At 30.2% G+C, this 22,208-nt stretch overlaps 1 protein-coding gene across 2 annotated transcripts; it reads left to right on the top strand.

Moving 5' to 3' along the window:
• Positions 1–9,063: 9,063 nt before the first annotated feature.
• Positions 9,064–14,082, top strand: LOC111026863. Of its 2 annotated transcripts, none has more exons than XM_022305037.1 (4): positions 9,064–9,224; positions 10,550–11,224; positions 11,318–12,494; positions 12,619–14,082. In XM_022305037.1, the coding sequence occupies exons 1-4, from the start codon at positions 9,129–9,131 to the stop codon at positions 13,575–13,577; spliced, it is 2,907 nt and encodes a 968-aa protein (XP_022160729.1). In that variant the 5' UTR covers positions 9,064–9,128; the 3' UTR covers positions 13,578–14,082. The 2 variants fall into 2 exon arrangements, with proteins under 2 accessions (XP_022160729.1, XP_022160726.1); XM_022305034.1 differs by having other exon boundaries at positions 11,318–12,436; positions 12,561–14,082.
• The last annotated feature ends 8,126 nt before the right edge of the window (positions 14,083–22,208 follow it).

The following is a 22,208-nucleotide window of genomic DNA, read 5'->3' on the forward strand; positions in this document are numbered from 1 at the left end:
CTTAGCCTTTAATGCTTTATATATTATGGGGTGGTGGCAATAGTTCTGGGTCAATCTACTGACAATTAAAATTCCGACAGACAGGGGTAAATTGGGATGCATTTTGAAATCGGAATATCTCAAAAAGTCCGAGATGAATTTTTTGTGGGTCTTTTAATAAATAATATTACATGAAATTAATGACATAACTCTTCTTGTAAAATTATATTTCATAATACCTACCTATACCTACATATGTCACGGTGGCCTATCGCAGCTAAAATAATCTAAGTTAAAAAAAACCCCAGTAAAAAAAATTGATAAAGTAACCTGTTCTTTTCATTTCAAATTTGGTTAGTACTATTTGACGTACTTATCATGGCATCAATTATTAATACGAATATTTCAATATTTGTTCTAAGTATAACGTTACGTCGTTACCTATATAATATATTTTATATGGGAGAGATAATTATGATTATTAACCATCATTATTTATTGAATTGTTCCACAGAGAATCGCAGTTTTTTTAGGAAATTTCGATCCCTAATATTCATTTTTCAGATGTACCATAGCGTCCATAGCCCTTGATACTTGAGCACCTTCATTCCAATCACGTTAACACGGATTATACAACATATTTCCGAGGATAAAAAATAAGGCAATATCATAACATTAATCTAAATACCTATTTTAAAGATGCAATTGTATTTATAAAATACAAAAATAAACTTAAACGTTTCAAGGCCTAGCAAATAATATTTTTGAATTACAACAAAATTAATAAATAGCCCTTCTTTGTTTAAGTATCTAATTTCTTCCAAATTTGAACTTCAAATGCTTATAAAAAAATCATTATAATGTATATTTTTAATGTATTTTTAAATAATTTTATAACAAACAAATAGTTAACAATTATTTTCTTATTATTTTTTGTTATATTAGAAAAAAAAAAGTAAATAGCTCAAAAAGATTCAAAATATTTTGGAAATTATTTGATGGTTAAGAAAATTAAATACACCTAAACATTTTAAGAGAATTTAATGGGCTTATGGTTGATAATTAAAAAGTAATTTTTGAATTACAACCAAATATACAAAATTGGTACATAATTGGTAGTATAATTAATCTAATCGGTCGGGGGCAAAAAAACTCCAGTTATAGAATATATTGAAACGCTGATTATTTAATCAATTTTAACATACAGTTTTTCAAAAAAAAGTATGCTCAAGACTAGGTGTCCTTTGTCAGGTATAATTTAACCAAATAAGGTGTATTTATCAGGTATTAGGTATGAATAGCAGTTGTAAAAAATAAATAAAATGTCAAATTTTTTATAATTTATAATGTTGTTGAAGGCGTGTTTTAAATTCTAAAAGGACTTACCTATGTATAAAAATATAAAATACGTAAATTCAGCCAACCGCTATCCGTATATCCGTCGCGTTAAGAAAATATTTGAGTTATAATAATTAGGGCGTATGGGAAAAGACAGTTATTGGAATTGAATAAAAAACAATTATATTGGAATTAAAGTTACCATTAATAATAATTACTGTTCTCTTAGTAGTAGCTACTATTGTGGTACATTAAAGAAAAAGTGAGATGACCAAGTGTCTTAACTCCTAAGGTCCCTTTAATGTCAATTAAAAGTTCATCTAATAAGGTTCTCAAAAGTTTAAGATATCGATAAAAATATTGAAATAAATTTAATGACATTAAAATGTGACTAAGAAAAGTTTGAATATGTTTGCCAAAAGTTTGGGCAAGTTCAGATAGCAATTAATTAGATTAGAAGCCATCCTTAATTTGATATCACTTACTCCTAGTTCATCCGACACTGCCCCGTAGACACTACAGCACCACATTTTCATACAGTCTATAATTTTTGAACTTACTCTTTCTTTACCCGAGCCAGGTCCATCTATTATATCATTTTACTGGAGAATCCGTTTGAAACTATGACAACGGATATCTCGTTCAACCCATTTCCTTTTGAATCAAATGAAGTAAGAATACCAGCTCCGAACTAACAGCAAATGGTTATCAAATAAAGGGCCTGTTCTAAATATAAGGACCTTATTCTTAATCGAAGCTGGAAATATTCCACCTTCATCTTGGTAGCTATTATAGTTGGTAAATACTAACATTTTTTATTGCTACATACCAATTTATATTTACCGGTATTAAAAGTTTAATACAATATTACAACATATTAAAATAATTGTTGGCAACGTTGGTTACTAAAAACTTAGAAAGTCTTCGCTCAAAATCTTTTTTCGTCAAGTATAATATCATTGTATTCGAATTTAATTCATAAAATACAGTGTTTACTATTATGAGGTAAAATCAACTCTTATTGTTCGGCAGAACGATTACCAACTTCTCCCCTCTTTTTTAAATTAATATCTACCATGTACGTAAATTGCACTTATCATATAGGTAATTGAATTACTAATCAGTTATTTTAAATACTTAAATAAAAAATATTAAAAATATTATTTAAATAATTATTTCAATTTGGGTACCATTATGCTCATACTGTACAATTATAGTAATAATTAGCGGCCATTTTTTTGGAGGAAGATAATATTGTTATATTATATGCGTACCTATATAATACTGGATAATTTTTTAAGTATGCTCACCTCCCTCTTTTTTTAATGGTACATTTATTCAAATTCTGATTTACAGATTTTTTAAGTACCTTGACCTAAAGACCATATTTTCGAATTCTTGTTCTAATTAAGGAGTATCATGTGGTGATACAAACTTCTATTTTTCAAATGAGAACCCCCCTGTGGCCTGTTTACTAAAAATTATTTAGCGGATAATTCTTTTTGAAAATGTTGATGTATCGAAATCAAAATTCTAATGCGTAGTTTCTGAGTCATTAAAATGTTTATAAAAGGATAATAATTCTTACAAATTATTTATATTGGAAAAATCTACCTATCTACTCAATACATTACCATAGGTATAATATTATTCTCACAACACAAAGTTACATAACTCAAAAACTACTAGCATGAATTTTGATTTAGACACATACAAATTCTCAAAAAAAAAATATCTGATTAATAATTAACAGCGAAAAAGGGAGGTTCCTACTTCTCATATAATTCCTTATCAGTGTCCGATCAAATTTATTTATGCTGTGGTAGATATTGACTTGAATACCTTAAAGATGGAAATATAACAGGTATTTTTAGTGACGCCCATTCCATGCAACAACCTGCGATACACTTGGTGAATTTATACATTATTGTCACTTGTCAGCGAACATCACATCTACCAATCGCGTGTTCAAGTGTGTTTAGTAAATTAAATAAATAACATGTTAATAAATTATATAATACGGTTAATGTAATAAATATTTGAAACAACAACCTATAATATTAATTTGCAGTTGAGTAAATATGTTGTCTATTTTACTACCTATCTATAAATGTATTATGATATATTTGTATAAATAGAATAACTATTATTCATGCATATTTTTTAATTTGTTAAGTTTATATGATATCTTTGAAGTACCGATGACTTAAAAAAACATAATTCCTGAAAAGGTGTAGGTACCAGGACAAGTATCGGTGATCATACACACGTTTTAATGATAAGAAAGGTCGACTGTGGCCGGCGAGACATAATTATAAGTGAGCCGTGGAATTGGTGGTGGTTCGAGATGGTCAGTCTGCCGGCGAGTCGACGCTGTATTACCAAACGTAGGGTAAAACGTCCTAGCATTGAATGTAGGAACTGGACGGGGTGAACAATGTACTACTCAAAAGAGTAGTAAACAAGTGACACTAATAATGCAGTGTCGTTCTTTGACAGGCACGTAAATGGATGCTTATTTTTTTGGGGGAGGGGGGGGGGCGATCAGTGGCAAAGCCAAGGGGGTTTTAGGAGTTCGCCCCCCTACTTTTCCTAAAAAAAGGACATTGACAACTAGAACCAACATTATTAATAATATGAAAATAGTATCATTTTATAGTCATTATTATAAGTACTTGGTTTAATTATAATTGTGAAGCTTAATATTTAATTTAGTAAAGGCCATATAAAAAAAAAAAATTGTTACATGGTTACAGGTATATAATATTAAAAAAAATATATGTACAATTTTTATATTTAAAAAACCGCATAGCCGATCTTGTCCCATCTTAGAACGCAACCAAGTTTTTAATCTATAACCTAACAAAAATGATAATACCATAGAGTAATAATGTAGTACTATGGATAAAACGAATTCACCGGGCACGACGCGCGACATTCAGGTATTGAATATAAAAACGGTTTTTATCGTAATTATGGAATCGGTTAAAGTATTTTGAATAGAGTGACCAATGACCATAGATAAAAGATCGATATGAGAGTGACGCACGTAAGAACAGTAATAATTTAGTATAATAATATTATCTGTAATCTATTGATGCACAGCACTTCTGACTACGGTAAGTGGAGAAATATTATCAAGATTTTCAAGGAAGAATTTGGAGTGTATCGATACGTATCGAGGCAATTTTGAGCGTTCAAGAAGTTACACGTGTAGTATACAAGCGATACGTACCGACCCGTATCGGATTCGGACTTCGATACGAGGTGGTACGTATCGATACGTGTCGAATTTTTCTTCTTGAAAATCTTGATGGTCAGCGGCGGCCGGTGGTTTAAAGGTTCGTGTGGCATGTTCACGAACTAAAATTTACGTACCTAATTTTATTCACGCCGTTTTCTGTTTATTATATACCTACTATACTATTGTCTATTAATTTTAATTAGTATATTACTATTATAGTAATACTATAATACTATAATACTATTATATAATTTAATTTAGATGTTATATTTAATATATTTTTTTTTTGTTAATTATTAATTACTGGTATATATACCATATATATGTATATGTATACCGGTATATATTACGGCCTTTGGGGGTGGGGCGATCGCTCCTACCGCCCCCCCCCTAAATTACGTGCCTGTTTACTCAAATCGTATTCCAAAAAATAGACGGCCGCGGCGACGATGCACATTTACTCGCGGTCTTTCCCGTAGGTATACCTCGTTCCTCTCCCCGAGCTCGTGTCTGTGGAATGTTGTGTCGCCCGGCGGAGAGGAAAGCTGCGGCGAAGCTATAGTAATCGTGCATTTCATGCGTGTGGTCATAGGTATTATTTATTTATCTGTGGGACCGGAGGCAAAAAAACAAAGTAAAACATAATATACATGTACATACTAAATTTCCAATCACTTGCAATGTGTCCCGATGTGTATGTGTATATAACGATTATATAATATTACGACGACCACGGACGACTTATACTCTCTGTCATCTCTTAATTTTCGATCGAGTACAATTATTCAGTTCAGGATGTCGCGTTGAGCCAAAGCATCTAACCTAGCTCTACTCTACAAAATACAAATTAATTTCGAAACTTTACACATTTTAACGTTGATAATAGTTATATTACCGTACCTACCGAAAATCCTCGTAAAAATAGATACGGAAAGACAAACGTCGTCTAGGCTCTCCGATCGCGCACGCATAATANTATACTATTGTCTATTAATTTTAATTAGTATATTACTATTATAGTAATACTATAATACTATAATACTATTATATTATTTCATTTATAGATGTTATATTTAATATATTTTTTTTCGTTAATTATTAATTACTATATTACGGCGGGGGGGGGGCGATCGCTCCTACCGCCCCCCTAAATTACGTGCCTGTGCTTTGATGTTTCTCAAAAACATCAAATGATGGAGAATAAGTGAGCCACGGTGTAACGAGTCGTAGTAGTCTTGAATATGGATGCTATAGTACCGATCACTATGAGTGTTGCGGCCAGGGCCAGCCGTGGTCCGTTCCATTCCTCTACCAGTGTTGTGCAAAGATAACTTTAAGATTATCTAAATGAAATAACAGATAGTGCATTGAAAATGTATGTAGATAAGATAACACATAGCTAAATAGCCGTGTGTTCCTAAACTTTTGCATATTGTTATCAAATCCATCGGGTTTCATTTCAGTCCATCCTTTAGAATAGCAGATTGCTGATAAGTCAATCGGCTTGATTACCTCCCCTCCAGCGGCTGACCAATCTGATGAATTTAGGAACACACGGATTTACACGCAATTATTTGTATAAAAGATAAGCTGATCTCCTTTTTATCTAGATAAAAATACAGATTATCACACAGTTTTAAGGTGTTTGAACTTCAGGGACTGGAACCTTACCGAAAAGAACCGGTTTTGGAACCGGGACTTCGCTAAAACTCTTATTTAAATTAATTGTAAAACCGGAACCTCACTGAAACCTTTATTTAAATTAATTTAAGAACGACCTAAACGTTTTTTAAGATTAATTTTGGTTTCTTCTTTGGATCGGGATCGTGCAATAAATGACGAAGATTAGTATATTTTTTACTTATTTAGTCCTCTCCTTAGTAATAAGAAATATTGCTATTATAGGTTCTTGAAAGGCCTCTCCATTTTCAAAATTTAAATTTTTGACCAAGCCAAAGGTTTGTGCATCGTTTGTACAAAAATGTGCATCGTGTCCCATCGATTTTGCACAAAAACCTGCAGCACTATCCCAAAAACGAAATGGGGGTTGTATGTTTTCTATTGCTACACTCGACGGGGGGTTGTCTCAATACTTAAAAGACTTACACATTATTCCAGACCACAATTTTACAAAATTTGGTAAGTTTTAGAGGTAGTCGTGATTTCAAAATTGAAATTCAACTTGTTCTCTACACTTCAATGCAATTTTTTTTACAGCTTCATAAAACGGATCTTTTTTTGTGGTTGGATGTACAATTTTTGTTATAATTTGTGTTTTCATCTAAAGTAACTCATACTGAAAGTTATCATCGTCTGTGACAATCCTCCACCGAGTGCAGCAATAGAAAGTTATATTAATATATTATTGACTTAAAAACAATGTACTAAAACATGTCAATTCTGTGTCGATGAGTCTTACATAAATCAAAAAAACAGCCCAATATATAATAATAGCTGTTATTTTTTTTCAAACCCCTGGGGAAAATTTTTCACATTTCGTTTTTGTATGTTTTTGTGCGAAATTGATAAGACACGATGCATAAACGTTTGGCTTGGTCGAAAATTCGAATTTTGAAAGTGGAGGGCCCTTTGAAGTGGACCTATTTAGCAAGGTTAGGTTAGGTTACAAATGTACTAATCTTTGTAATTTATGCATAGCCCGGATCCAAAGAAGAAATCGAAATTTATCTTAAAAAACATTTACATAAAAGTAAAAGTATCGGTTCCGGTGAAGTTACAGTTTTGAATTATTTTAAATAAAGGTTCCAGTGAGGTTCTGGTTTTGAAATTAATTAAAATAAGGGTTTCGGTGAGGTTCCAGTTTCCAATATTCAAAGGGTTAGGTTAAAAGTGAGGGATGGCATTGAAATGGACCTTGCCAGGATATCTCTGGTTGAAAAATATTACTGACCCACTTTAATTGACATCAATTGATACCAATATTTTAATATAATTCGAAACGTTAAAACATTTTTCTTACACAAGTATAAAATCAAAACGGGGAACGAAGTTTTCATTTTTTTAAGAACCAATAAGAAAACAAAGTATACATTTTGGCACCGAAACCGAAATTTTAGTATATTCTAGAAACCGAACTGGAACCGTAAAAATCATCAAGGTTAGAAGTTATCATATGGAAGGTTTGATCCATAATAGTAGTGTGAATTTTCTTTCGATTTATTTACTTTGTGTGTGTATATTCAAATAACCGAATCATCTGGTGAAATCTCAGAATCATTTTTCTGGGAAGTTCATATAACTGTTCTACCGCTCTATCCTACCCTACCCAACCATCTGTCATACAAGTGATTTTTAGATTCGTCCTCAACTCACATGGTTTTTATTATTTTGTCCTCAATTAAGAAAAACCGCGAGTAGGTAGGTGCTGTGACTCTTTGGGTTGCTGAATAGACTTTATATCTATTGGTTTGTAAAGGCTCAACCTGCTTCTAAGTACTACAACATTTCGAGACGGAATAAGAATTGACATTTTGCTGTATAAAAATAATATCCTGTGTACCCAAATATCTACTATAGTCCGTGACATGAAAATTGGCCGTTGATCGTCACGAACCTAGTTGCCATTTTGCCTTAGGTGTAAACAATGTAACTAAATTAATTTTTGAAAAGTCGTTGTGGCAGGGATGTGCAAAAAAAATCGGGTTTAGGCCAGTTTCATTTCGCAGATGCAGGAAAAGTTTCAAAAACTTTGATCAAAAATGAAGTATTTGAAATAAAATAAGGGCTACAGTTACTAGAGTACATTACGAGTATTTTAGGGGGATATATTCCCTATGTGAGAGTATATCACCACTTTCTATTTAAATTCTGAAGCAAATCTAGATTAAAAAATCAGGAAAATATCAAATGTCTATAAATTGCTCAAAAAGAGTCAAAATATTTTGTATTAAAATGTTTTTTTTATCTTAAATATCGAAAATGATACATATCGGTATTTCCTTTTTGGTGTGATATTATTTCTTAATTTATGTCTGAAAATGTTCAGTTAATCGAAAATTATTAACAAAGCTAGGTAGTGTAAATATCTTTTCCCCAAAACTCGCGTGTTTTGATTTTAATTGGTAAAAAGTCACTCTGTAAACAATAATTTAAGAAATATATTTAATATTTTTTTTATTATCCTTGTTTGTAGAATGTAGATACTTTATGTCTTGAATAAGAATTATAATCAATAAATCTATTTTATGCTCAATCGTATTAAAATTGCATCTTTGTCAATATTAGGAAATTCGGTTGAAATTATATCAACATTTAGGTGTGTTAGATTTCATACATATTTTACATTTTGTATTAATATAAACAGTATTTACAATTATATTAGTTTAGGTATTTTATTTTGTTAACTGACACTTAATTAATTTAAAAATGTAGCTTTATTGTATTTACTTAATGTAATTTTTAGATATAACATTCTTGTTTGTTTCATGTTTAATTAGGTGGTAGTTTAAAATAATAATGAATGGTGAGAAATATATGCTTTTTGATTACTTAAGCTTTACGTTTGTTCACTGAACCAATACTTCGTATAAACGTTCAATGCAGTAACATGTTTTTTTCATTTCAGTTGATCCAGTTTTTTAGACCAAAAATATACTGCAAAATGCAGTTACTCTGCTTGTTGATATTTATAGGAGCTACTCAAGTGAGATATTTTATTATTTTTTAAAATAAATTAGACTCTTTTTAATTACGATTTATTGACTACGTATACCTTATACATATAAATTCGGATAGTCGATAGTCAACATATTTATAAATTTATAAATTTATATACATATATTTTCTATACCATCTACTATTACATAGTTACAAAAAAAAATATCATATTTTAGTGTAACGAATTATTCAGTGGCTCAGTTTGACTAAGGAATAAAAAAATGTATATGTAAAATGTACATAATGTACGGTACCTACAAAATATCTTGTATGAGTGTATACGTCAGTATCGCTACAGTAACACTAAATGCAATATCAAAACTATTCATTTAATAAAATGTGTGGGGTACGCAATATAATATGAAGGTACTTAAGTAATAAATACTTAGTAATTAATATCAATTAGTTATTTTAATATCATTTAAATTATATAGATTGCAGGCATTAAATATTATATTTGATAGAATTTAATTTATGCATGAAAGAAAAAAAAGACTACAGTAAAATGTGCCATTGTAAGTCATTTGAATAGATTGTTATTAGTAGAAAAAAATCTGTGAAATAATAACAATTTCATAACATTAAGTAGGCAAGTAGATAATTCGTATAAGTGTATAACCTTTGTCTAAATACTGTGTTGTGGAACATAATGATAAGCAATCATAAGTCAAAACACAATACACATAGTGGGTTCTATCTATGAAATAATTAATGCACCCCTCGTGATTTTATTTTTCTGCAAGAGTGAGTCACATATTAAGGTTATAAATATAAATGTTTACTTTATTGTTACTACTTCTTTATTTTTAAATATAATATATTGTGTTAGTAGCTATAATAAGCTAGGCATGTTTACAGAATTAAGTCTTTTTTTTTAAAGACACCCAATTACTGCGTTCATATAAGTCCTATATAGTTGGTAGGGTATATAAATTATTGTACATTATATTTCTAGGAATTAATGCTAACTCGTTAAAGCTCTACTTAGAATTATTTTCTTTTCAAGTAAATGTATAACCTTATTCAAATTTATTAATAAATGTATATAAGTATCTACGACTATTCTACATTTCTACCTAACATTTGGAAACTTGCCTAGATTTGTTTTTTTTTATTTTCATAAGGTGACGAAATCCGGTCTATTATTATAATGTAATAAATTATGATATATTTTATAGTATGTAACAATATGTAAAGATTTGATGTTTAAAACTATTGATAATCGTATAAATTAATAATAAAAAAAATAGATTAATTGATATATACGTTGGCGAACAAAGTAATAAAATATGTTTAATTCAAATTTTTTAGTGTGATGATTCATCAGAAATACCGCCAGATTCTTTTGATAATTTGGGAGTACCGGATGCTCAGGAATATGTTTCACAATTACAATTATCAGTTCAATCATCATATATAACTTCAGTTGAATGTATGCTATCATCAAATCATTACATACAAAGTGGATTTTCTGAAATTGATAGCTCTTCAAATAATTTGGAAGAAAATTTAGTAACGAAATTTAAAGATGGGTTCAGTAGCATGGAAAATATGATGCTCGGCTTCCAACAAACTGATGAGGAAAAAGAATCGCAAGACAAAATTAATGCTGTAGTATCCATGACAGTTAACTATTACCAAAAAAAAGATGTAACTGTTGAAAAATGCGAAACAAAGCTCAGCGAAGTAACAGAAGTGCATCAAGCGCAATCAATTCTAACCGCAAGATGGTGTGAATCATCTTACATTGACTTCATGAATGATGTTACAACGATAAAAACTAAGTATACCAGTGGAACGAGTGGAACGAGTGACGCAGATAAAATGAATACTAATCAATGGGCTACTCAGGTGAATCAGTATTATGATGCAAGAGAAAGTATAATTAATAAAACAAATGTATACGCATCAATTAGAGAAGCGTTTTTGTTTGGTAGTGGAATAAATTTGTGTGAAGGTTCCGCAAACACTGATCAATCATTACTGGTTAGTAAACATTATTTTCACATTTTAACTTATTTGCTTTATTAATTTAGATGATTTTATAAGTATTTACAATTCTAGTAATTTTTTTTCTAGAAAATATACGAAACTGATGATTTATCAAAATTTTTCGGCAAAACTGATAATGACGCATCAGCACTATTATGCCAGACAGTCACACAAATGTATACAATTTATAAGTCTTCATTGACTAATATTTATTTAAAATCGGTTGTTCATTCAAATTGTGACTTAGCAATGAGGGTTACAATATGGGAACAAGTGAATTTAGTTAGAGCAAATTTTGAGTACATGAGTCAAAACATAGTATCGTTTATAAAAACAACACAAACAGATGCAGAATCTAGTTTTGGTGCTGATTCTGAAGAATATAAAAAAATCATGATAACCTTATATACTTGTGTGAATAAAATGCTTTTAACAGTTGTTAAAACTACCGAAATACATTATAAACGTGCGTTGAACTTTAAACCTGATAGAAGTATGATTAAAATGGATTTCAATAAATACAAAGTAGATACGATTGAAAATTACTATGACAATATCGCTTATAGTGGTACTAATATAGATGACTTTGATATGCGTATTGTTGATAAAGGTGACTGTTCATATCCATCACCACAAATGTGTATACCACAGAATATGTACTCATTATTAGTAAATAAATTAGTTTTACAAACTTTTATTTGTCAACTAAATTATATAGATGTACGAAGAAAAACAACAAAGTACGATGTAAAAAATGTGGATTCTTGGATATATGAAAAAATCACAATGGTACAATTCCAAAATTCAATCATATTTTCCAAATGTACAGCGATTGTAAACAAAATGTTTATTATGAATTGTGCCACTTATACATATGTATTATTGATCACAGATCAAAGTACTCAAACTACCGATGTTCAACAAATTATTGATCAATCAACAACTGATGTAATTGGAACACTGTGTGTAAATGTTTTGGAAATAACCGACACCTATAATACTGTTGAAATATTTGTAGATAAAAATAGTAATACGAACGATACATCAGTAGTATACAGACCTGGCCAACCAAGAAATTCGAATACTCCACCACCTGGAAACTATCCCACTAACAACGGAAGCTATCCAACTAATAACGGAAACCCTGCCCCCAACAACGGAAACCCTGCCCCCAGCAACGGAAACCCACCCCCCAAAAACGGAAACCCACCTTCCTACAACGGAGGCTATCCAACTAATAACGGAAGCCCTCCCCCTAACAGTGGTAACTATTCNCAACAACGGAAACCCTGCCCCCAGCAACGGAAACCCACCCCCCAAAAACGGAAACCCACCTTCCTACAACGGAGGCTATCCAACTAATAACGGAAGCCCTCCCCCTAACAGTGGTAACTATTCGAAACTGGAAAGTCCAACAAATAACTATCCAAGTAATGGAAATAATCAATATTCGTTTATAATATCTAGTAAACCAATAACAAAAATAATAGAAATAATCCGAAGTTCTCCTAAAAACAAAATAACATCATGTTTAACTAACGTCCAGAGCGCAGGAGAAACCGAATACACGAAAGTAGTGAAAAAATCATTGGAAATTTGTCAACAAATAACTCAGTATAATGCAGATTATTTAGAAATCGTAACTTCAGATTCACTAAAATATTTATCAGAAGTGACAACTCCTGATTCTGCAGATTATTATCGAGCATTAATCATAATATTTAGAGATACACAGGAAAAATCAAAAATTTTATTTTCGACGATGGTTATACCACTCAAGAGAACAACTAGTTATTCGTTAACATCTGATGTATATTTAGAAGTGCCTCAAACTATGGAATGCAAGGATTTCGTCAATAACATTTATAAATATTTTGAAGTAAATATTGAAGAAGTATATAACAATGACAATGATGCTGATTTATACCTACAAAATAGTATGACTCAATTTAATAAAATATACGAAACGGTTGTCAAGGCAGTTAAGGAAACACAGGATGATTCCTATAAAACATTTCTATTATGCTATTTAGAAAAAACTATTGCTGTGTACAAACAAACCACCAACTGTTTCAAAGAACAAATTGTTCAATCACAACAGTTTATTAGTCAAAGTGAAGATAGCAAATGTGCATTTTATAAAGAAATCACACAGCGGATGGATTCTATTAATATAATGTATTATGGTGTCCTTATAAAATCGTATCAATATGCCAAAAATACTTCGTCTGTTTCAATATTTGTATCTGAATTTGACGTTATTACTACGCAAACGGAAATAGTGACAAGTTACACTACAATCACCCATGAGAGAACACTAGAGTTTTCAGTAGCAGTGTCAAATTGAGTTTAAGAACTAGTAGTTTAGATTTGAAAAACCAGTAGTTTGAAGTGGAGTACAAGGTTATATAAATTATCATTTTCAGTTTGCATATAACACATTTTTATACCACAAGTACCTAGAGTTATAAATTATAATAAACTATAAATGTATCTGTGTATACATTTTACATGAAATAAAGTATAATTAAGAATTAATGTCTGGATTAATCATAAAAGAAATTGTCTCTAAAAATATAAATACTAATTAATGACATCTAAGATCTAACATGTATTTTACATGTATTTATTTAGATGTAAAAAGTAACCCAAATTAGTCATTGTTTAAAAAAAAAATATTTTATTATCATCATCTAAATTTTGTAATTTATAATAATCATAAAAAGGAAGTTATCTTATTGGCTGTGATAATGTTACCTTCCAATTAAAACATTGAAATGTGAAAATAAATGCAATTATTAGTATTGTAATTATTCATTTTTCTTATAATAAATTTAAGAATTCTATTATTATTACCCTATTCTTATATTCTTCTACGAGTAATAAAAATAGTTTATACCTACATGTTGTATGTTATTATTGGTAATAATTGTATTATTATTATTGTCTAACAAATGTGGTTTGATGATATAATCCAAAGTTTATTATGAGTTGTATTTCCTTGAATTACCAAAAAAATTTGCGTAAGGCCAATTACATTATTTTTTTTTTACGAGCGATTGAAGATGAGACATTTATGAAAATGTGTGAATTGCTTTATAGTTAACCAACATATTGTTATTTCTAGTATGAACATTTTTTGAATATATTAATTAAAAAATGGAGATCAAAATGCGTTGTTGTATAATAAACAACAAACAATATGAGTGAGCAAACCAACAAACCAACATCTCGTATTTTTAAAAAAGCATGGTCTATTGGTCCATATTATAGTGAATTTAACGTAAATTTAACAAATAAGAGGAGGCAACCGAGTTCTCCCAACAGTTCGACGTACCAATTTATTTTATTTCGTTACTCTCTGAAGGATTGATTTCAGAATGAAAACGAAAAAAAACCGAAAATTTCAAAACATTAAGTCATTGTTAAGATAAAAATTCAAGTTTTTGAATTGTGTTGTCGTGTTGACAAACATCCGAAGATTTAGAAGAATATGACAATTTCAAATCGTATCTTTACCACCACTGCGTCATAAGTCGTGTGTAGTATTGTAAATAACTACCTATCATTAGGTTGCGTGCAATGTTTTTAATAACTCATGCACAAAGCAAGCTCGTGTACATATATATATGATACTATTCCTACCAGTGCACTGCAAAATGTTTGTGTATTATAATAATTCTGATTTATCTTCAAACTTCATTTAAGAATAAAAATATTCTATCCTACGTACTATTTATACCAAAGATCACCCAAACACAAGTCTTCCAAATTTAGCGACGCATGCAACCGACACACCAATTAAAATTAATACAATGCCAACTAAAAAAAATTTAAGTGGAAAATCAAGATAGATTAAAGGTTAGGTTAGGTCTCTTGATAAAAAAAAAGGCCTCTTGATAGTTGAAAGTTGAAACGAAAGCTTTCAGCGAAGCATTGTGCAACAGTCACTACAGTGTAGTTGATATCACCCCCTCCCCAAAAAAAGGTTTCACATAATTTATACTAATTTAACATGAAACTAAATACTTAGGTTCACTCGGACAAAAGGCTTATATGGGCCCAACACTTAAAAAACCAAAGAAAACAATCTGACATTTTGTTAGGTTATAGGTATTAGGTATACGGTATTCAAATTCGGGATCAAATAATAATTACGATTGTTGATAATTAGGACTAAATGATAATATATGTACATATATTTATAAATATACTTAGCGTGTACCATAATAAGGTGAAACAAATAATAATTCAAATTTAGATTAAATATACTATACCTAATTTACATACCTATTATTACTATTGCTTGTTGAAAAATACTTGAGGTATGCATACTTTACATTTACATTTATTTTAACTTTTTTTTTGAACCCGATATTTTAAACCTCTTATAGCAATGCAGTTGATGCTTCCCTGGATCAATGTTTATGATCTTTTGCCAAAATTTAAGTTAAATTGTAGATCAATCAACATATCAATATTAGAAGTATTTAATGGGCATTCGATTATAGGCTTTGATCTCGCTTCAAGACCAGATCTAATTCCTCTATTATTTCTCTACATGAGTCGCTTTTCACTAACTATTCCAGTCAATTGTTTATTCACTCTATCCTTATGCCTTGACATTTTTCCTAACAAATGGAAATTTTCTTGTTGGTATTCATTTTTTTTTTTTTTTGATTTCTTCAAATCACTCTCGTTACTGCCACTTGAACCAATACTAAACTTATATTTTACAACAAAAAGGTTGTGTTTATGACGTTATATACATTCCTGCAAATAAGCTGGACATATCTCGACATCATGTGTTCAACCACAGTTTTATTTATTTTTTAACCACCACATTGTTTGTATTTGATTGTCCACGCTTAAATTGTTTATCTAGTTGTATACTTAATTCAAATATTTCTTTTACAGCCTTTTTATTCACAAGTTGCTTTGGATCTTAAGCCACCTGATATTTGTCAGTTAAATCAATTATTTTTTTAAATGTCAAGTCAGCCTCTGACAGAAATTTTTCCTGTAATTTTTTATCATAAATACTTACCACTATGTGGTCATTGATAAGACACGGTCTTTCATCGCCCCAAACTTACAGTTCCCGCTTAATTTTCTTAAAGCTGATAGATACTCACTGAAAGTTTCGTAAACTCCCTGTTCACCAATATTAATTTTGTAAGCTTGTTTAGAAGCAAGTTTGTTTTCAAGCTTCAACATATTAGTTAACTTTTTGTTTATATAATACATCAACGAGTTCAATTGCACAATCAAGATCTATTATCTCTTCTGTTGCTTTAAATATATCAAAAACATCTCCAGGATGTCCCCAATATTATGATAAAAGATTGCTAATTGTTCATCTTTTTTTATTTAGCATGCGCTTTGTAGATATTTATTTCATTGGGCGGTATTTAATTGATCCGAACGATTAATCGATTCAAAAAAACACTGATTGACTATATGGTGATTTCATAATTTATTTAAATTGAATACATTTAGTATATGACACATGATACGTGAGCGAACGATCAAAAACATCATGATGACAATTGAAGTAATATACAAATATGTCTTAAAATAGAAATGAATCGGTGTCAACTATTATCACACTGGCATATCGTATACATTTTGGTGGATAGGTTTGTAGTATAAATAGGTAATAGTTTAATCAGCTTGTCAGTTGAGAATGTTTAATCTAACAACGAACCAAGTTTTGGTATGCATACTTGAACCCAGTACATGGAATTTTAAACTTCTCAACGCTCCACATTTAGGAGGCCACTGGGAAGCAATCATCAAAAGTGTTAAGACTTATCTCAAGTGCATAATTAAAAATCAAATCCTCAACTTCCAAGAACTCCACACCTTGGCCACGTGAATAGAAAGAATACTCTTATTCAGAATTTTGACTCCGTTATTATCAGGGGTAGAACACGATTGAGAACGGTCCTTATCGGCCGTACCTTTTTTAATAGCACGATTGAGAACGTTTTTACCTGCTAACTTTTATGCAATGTTGCCACATTAATTTAAAAAAAAAATAATAAAAATATAATATACAATATATATAAGATATCAATCACTATATTTTGGTTACAAAATAAACTTACATGGAATTTTGTTTTAAATTTTCAATCCTTAGCTATTAATGTTAAACATTTAATACATTGTTAACAAAAAAATCATATTTAAGTTTTAAATTTGATAAAAAAAAAAACACACACATATTATTGTAAAATCAATACATTCATCACTTATTTTAAGGCATTTTTTTAAGTTTCAAAGTAAAAAAAAATTATATTTATATACAACATATTTGTCAGCTTAAGATAAAATATTAAAAAAATTGTGAAAAATGCCCAAAAAATGCATTTTAAAAAAATATAAGTTTACACATTTTATACCTACAAAACTACGTTTCAAAACACCAAAAAAAGATGCCTTTGCATCAAAATCCCAGCCCTAAAAATTATTACTAAAAGTTAAGATAAATGGCAACGTCGCTAGAAATATCGTTCTCAATCGTTTGATTTTAAGGTACAAAATATTGTTTCTTTGATCTACAAACATCGTTCTCAATCGTGTTGCTAAAAAGGTAAAACGTTCTCAATCGTACAACACCGATTATCAGATCCATATTATCTATGCGGGCTCAATCCTGGTAATTATTTCTATAAGTCATCCCATATGTGCTTTGCAAGAAGCTGACTTGAAAGAGACAGTTACCAATTGCCTTAATCGATGCCAACTTTTTTATCAATCGATACGCTATATAAGCTGTATGAAGTAATATCAATTTACTAATATCGCGGTTGATGAGCTTGTTATCATAGAGAACCGCAACTGTGTGTAGTGCGTAGCCGAGACGAAATAAATTAACCCGATTGAAACCTTATGAAATTGACGGTAGATCAATAATTTCCTTTCCTTCCATCATGTCCTTATCACAGAGGACTATTACCTGTATTAGTTTGAAGTTGGTGATTTTACTTCGTCAAGCAAGCCTACGAAAGGGTGTTAATGGATTTTGACTGTTTTGGATGTCAATGTGTTCTAACGTAGGGTGGATGTCTGGTAGCCTTATCATTTTTATTATTATTACTATGTATATGTAAGCTATGTTGGCTCCTGGTTGGTTGCACTCATGTCAGTTAGACTGTTCGAGGTACCACTGACCGTTGCCGTGTGTCTATTAACGTAAATTAAAAAATAAAATGTATGAATTCATTTTGCTATTACGCTGTAGCTGTTTATTAGACCGTCATGTGTGTTCTCAATCATGGATTTCTGCATCGTTGCCGTTTTGTAAGTTCGTCGTGTTTGTATGTTTGTACCATTGTCGACTAAAGTCTTAGAACTGTACATCTTCACACTAATCGTCATTCGTCACTATTTAAGCTCACTGCAGTCAGGGCGCCGGCGCACAGTGGTCTGAAACGCCATTTTAGTTGCTCAAAAGTCCCATTTAAAAATAAATTTAAAAACTCTATTATCATATTATAATGTTTCTTAAGTCAAATGTAAGATTTCATAATCATCGTTTATTTTTAACTTGTTTATATCTTTACCAACTTGGAATTTGTATGTTTTTTGATGTTTTTTGATGTTATTTTTAATCAAACTATACATTTTATCGTAGGTGTATTTAGTATACAGCAAAGATAACAATATATTTATCATAATTATTTTTTTTTAACCATTGAAAGTTATTCAAAAATATTTAAATGTTTAAGATTTCTTTTACTTTTTAACGTGTGAATGAAAATTACTCAATTTTACCCAATTTTTCATGTGTACATAAAATAAAGAAAGCTCTCAAGATTTTTAAAATGTTTTTTTTACGTTCATAGAAAATTATTGCGTTTAGAAATTATTTCGGTAAGGTGTATCGCAATATTCGCAACGAAACACAAATTTCGTAAATATTTTATGAATTTTGATATTTAAACGGATAGCTTCATTCATAGACAGATAAGATATGTATAACGATAATAATTATTTAACTTGTAGTTAGTCAGTTTAGAATGCAAGACATGGCAAGTGTGTAAAACTAGATCTTTACTAGATTTGTTTAACCAATTATAGCATTAATTATAAAGTTATATTTTAGGTAAGAACACCAGCACATTGCACATAAGTTGAGTTTTGCACACCGAAAAAAGAGCATCCAAGACAGTTTTTGTTCAGAAATGGGTTTATTGATTTATGTTGTGTTGCAAGGTAAATTAAGTATTAACTAATATTAGTTTGGTAAAATATGAACTATGTAGATTGTAGACCTAAATACTCTTTCTAATATTTCAGGAAAACAAATTACAAACTATAGCAACACTGCAAGATGTAAACAACCCAGAAAAGAGCTCCGAAATAACTGGGATTGATTTTACATTACTTTAACGTTTTAGAAACATATTATCAGTGATTGCTATAGTGGACGCGAAATTAAGCTAATAGATGGTTGCTTTTTAATTTGTATATTTAGATATATTATGGTCTGTTTCTTATGAATATTTGACCAAAAAAAAAAAAATTACTAACTTCATGTTTTATTGTAACAAACCTTACCGAAATAATTTCCATACGCAATAATTCTCTATGGACGCAAAAAAAAAAATATTTTCAAAATCCTGAGAGCTTTCTTTATTTTATGTACACATGGGAATTTGGGTAAAATTGAGTAATTTTAATAATTGACACTTTAAAAAGTAAAAGAAATCTTAAACATTTAAATAACTTTCGATGGTTAAAAAAAATAACTGTAAGAAATATACTGTTATTTTCGCTGTATAATAAATACACCTACAATAAAATAATAATAATAAAAAAAAAAATTTTAAAAAATATTGAATTTTCGTCATAGCGTTTCAGACAACTGGGCCGTTTCGAACTACAATTCATGAATTCATGGGTGGGGAGATAGTGTAAACTAGTGCCGACTATTAAAATTTATTTTTCGATAAGACCGAAGACAATTATTATTACTTCAAGTTATTTATATTAGTGTTTAGTTTACATACAACTTTATTATTTCTCTTGTTTGAGTTGCTCATGTAAAGTTAAAATTAATAAAATTAATTATATTTTTATGGTAACCACGATGCTTTTACACTAATACAATTTTTTTTTGCTAGAATTCCAACTTCGAATAAATAATATTGTGGTTTTATACTCAAATTTTTGTTTTAATTTCCAGGTTAAATTGGGTTCCCCATTCCACTTCACCCATTGGAAGCGCCTTGACCTCAGTTGACGTCATCCAGCAGTAGTCCAATCCAGTAATAACATTTTTATTAAAATAATTTTCTTTTTCTTTTGTGTTATTTGTAACATTTGAATTTGAATTAGTATCAAGAGTTTCATTGTGCCATTATTTATTGAAGTTATAGGTACGTCGTTATTTTGTTTTAGGGTCATAAAAAAAAAAAAAAAAATACGGTCACTGCAGATTTAAGCGTAGCTGTTGCTCACAGTAACTTGATAGCTTTTCCGCGCGCTATTGTAGTAGTTTGCTTCAGAATTGTTACAAGATCTGTGTTTATTCATTGACTTGATTTATTTATTAAAATTATAATTTTTTTTCAACCGTTAATAGGTCGTTTTACAACGTTTAACTTCGTCCTCCATTTTTCGTGATCTTCATCAAGCCTCTCTAATCCAGCGTCCTTTCATAGCATCTTCTATTAAAGTGTGATGCAGCTCTTCGCCATGGCGTAGAACGTGTCTCATCATGTTCCATCATCGTCGCTTTATAACATTCAATATGAATCTTGTTTCTACTACTTGGGTCGGTACGTCATCATTCTTTACTCTTTCTGCCCAGTTAATTTTTTCATTTGTGTCCAACACCAACACCACAATACGAAAGCTTCAAGAAATGTTTCCCCCGTTTCATCCATACCCATGTCTCACAGCAATATAAAGCGTCACTCCATACAAAAGTTGTTAGAAATGTCTTCTTTATTCCTCCATTGATTTCTATCGATTCCAAAATTCTCTTTTTATTGAAAAAGCTGTCCTTGCTTGTCCTATTCTTGGCTTAATTACCCTTGAACTTCTTCTATCTGCCGTTATTAAACTACCCAAATATTTAAAACTAGAAACTCGGTCTATAAGATGGTATCCTAAATTCCTAAATAAATATTTGTATTGAATATTGGTTCATGAGTAAATTTTTTTTTTGCTTGGAATTAGACGCATTTGATTCTTGTTTATACTTATTTGCATCTCAACCAAAGCTCTCTGAAAGTCATGTCCTCTTTCCGCTAATAGTACGATATTCAAACCGGATCATTGGAATCGATGTACGACCCATTTTGTTTCCAGTTCTAAGTCTGTTAAGTTTCTTTTTAGCTTAATTTATATTTCTTTCTATGTACCTAGTAGTTAAATAGTTATGGTGAAAGTGGGCACTCTTGTCTTACACCTCTACAGATTTGTACACTAGATGTCTCAGCATTTGTTGTAATTTCTGCGTTTTGATTTTTGTTGAGGTTATATATAATTCTCCCGTCTATAGAATCTAAATCTAATTCCTTCATTATTGAATGTAAAAATATGAAAATATAATTAGCCAATCAATGTTATCTTTTTCGATATATATAAATGCTAAGTAAGTTATTTTATTTCAAAATGTTTGTTTTTTATTAAGATCCTGAGTCCTGGTTTTGCCTCTCTAGTTCCTTTTTGTTTTCTGAATCCTTACTGATCATTTCAAAGAAATAATCAATAGGTCGGACCGTCGATATATAATTTTTATGAGTATCTTTGAGACTTGGGGGAGTAAGCTCAACGTTCTAAAATCTGTACATGAGTAAGCTTTGTTCTTTTTCAGTAATGTTACAATTCTGCTGCTGCAAAAGTCTTTTGGTATTATTTCCAGGGCTTAAATCAAAAAAAAAATAATACCGTTTACCGTTATATGGATATCAAACGTTATGACCAAATTACTGTTTAACGTTATATGATATTAAACGTTATG

The sequence above is a fragment of the Myzus persicae genome, unplaced genomic scaffold (assembly GCF_001856785.1).
Source record: "Myzus persicae strain clone G006 unplaced genomic scaffold, MPER_G0061.0, whole genome shotgun sequence".
In the NCBI taxonomy this organism is placed as follows: domain Eukaryota; kingdom Metazoa; phylum Arthropoda; class Insecta; order Hemiptera; family Aphididae; genus Myzus; species Myzus persicae.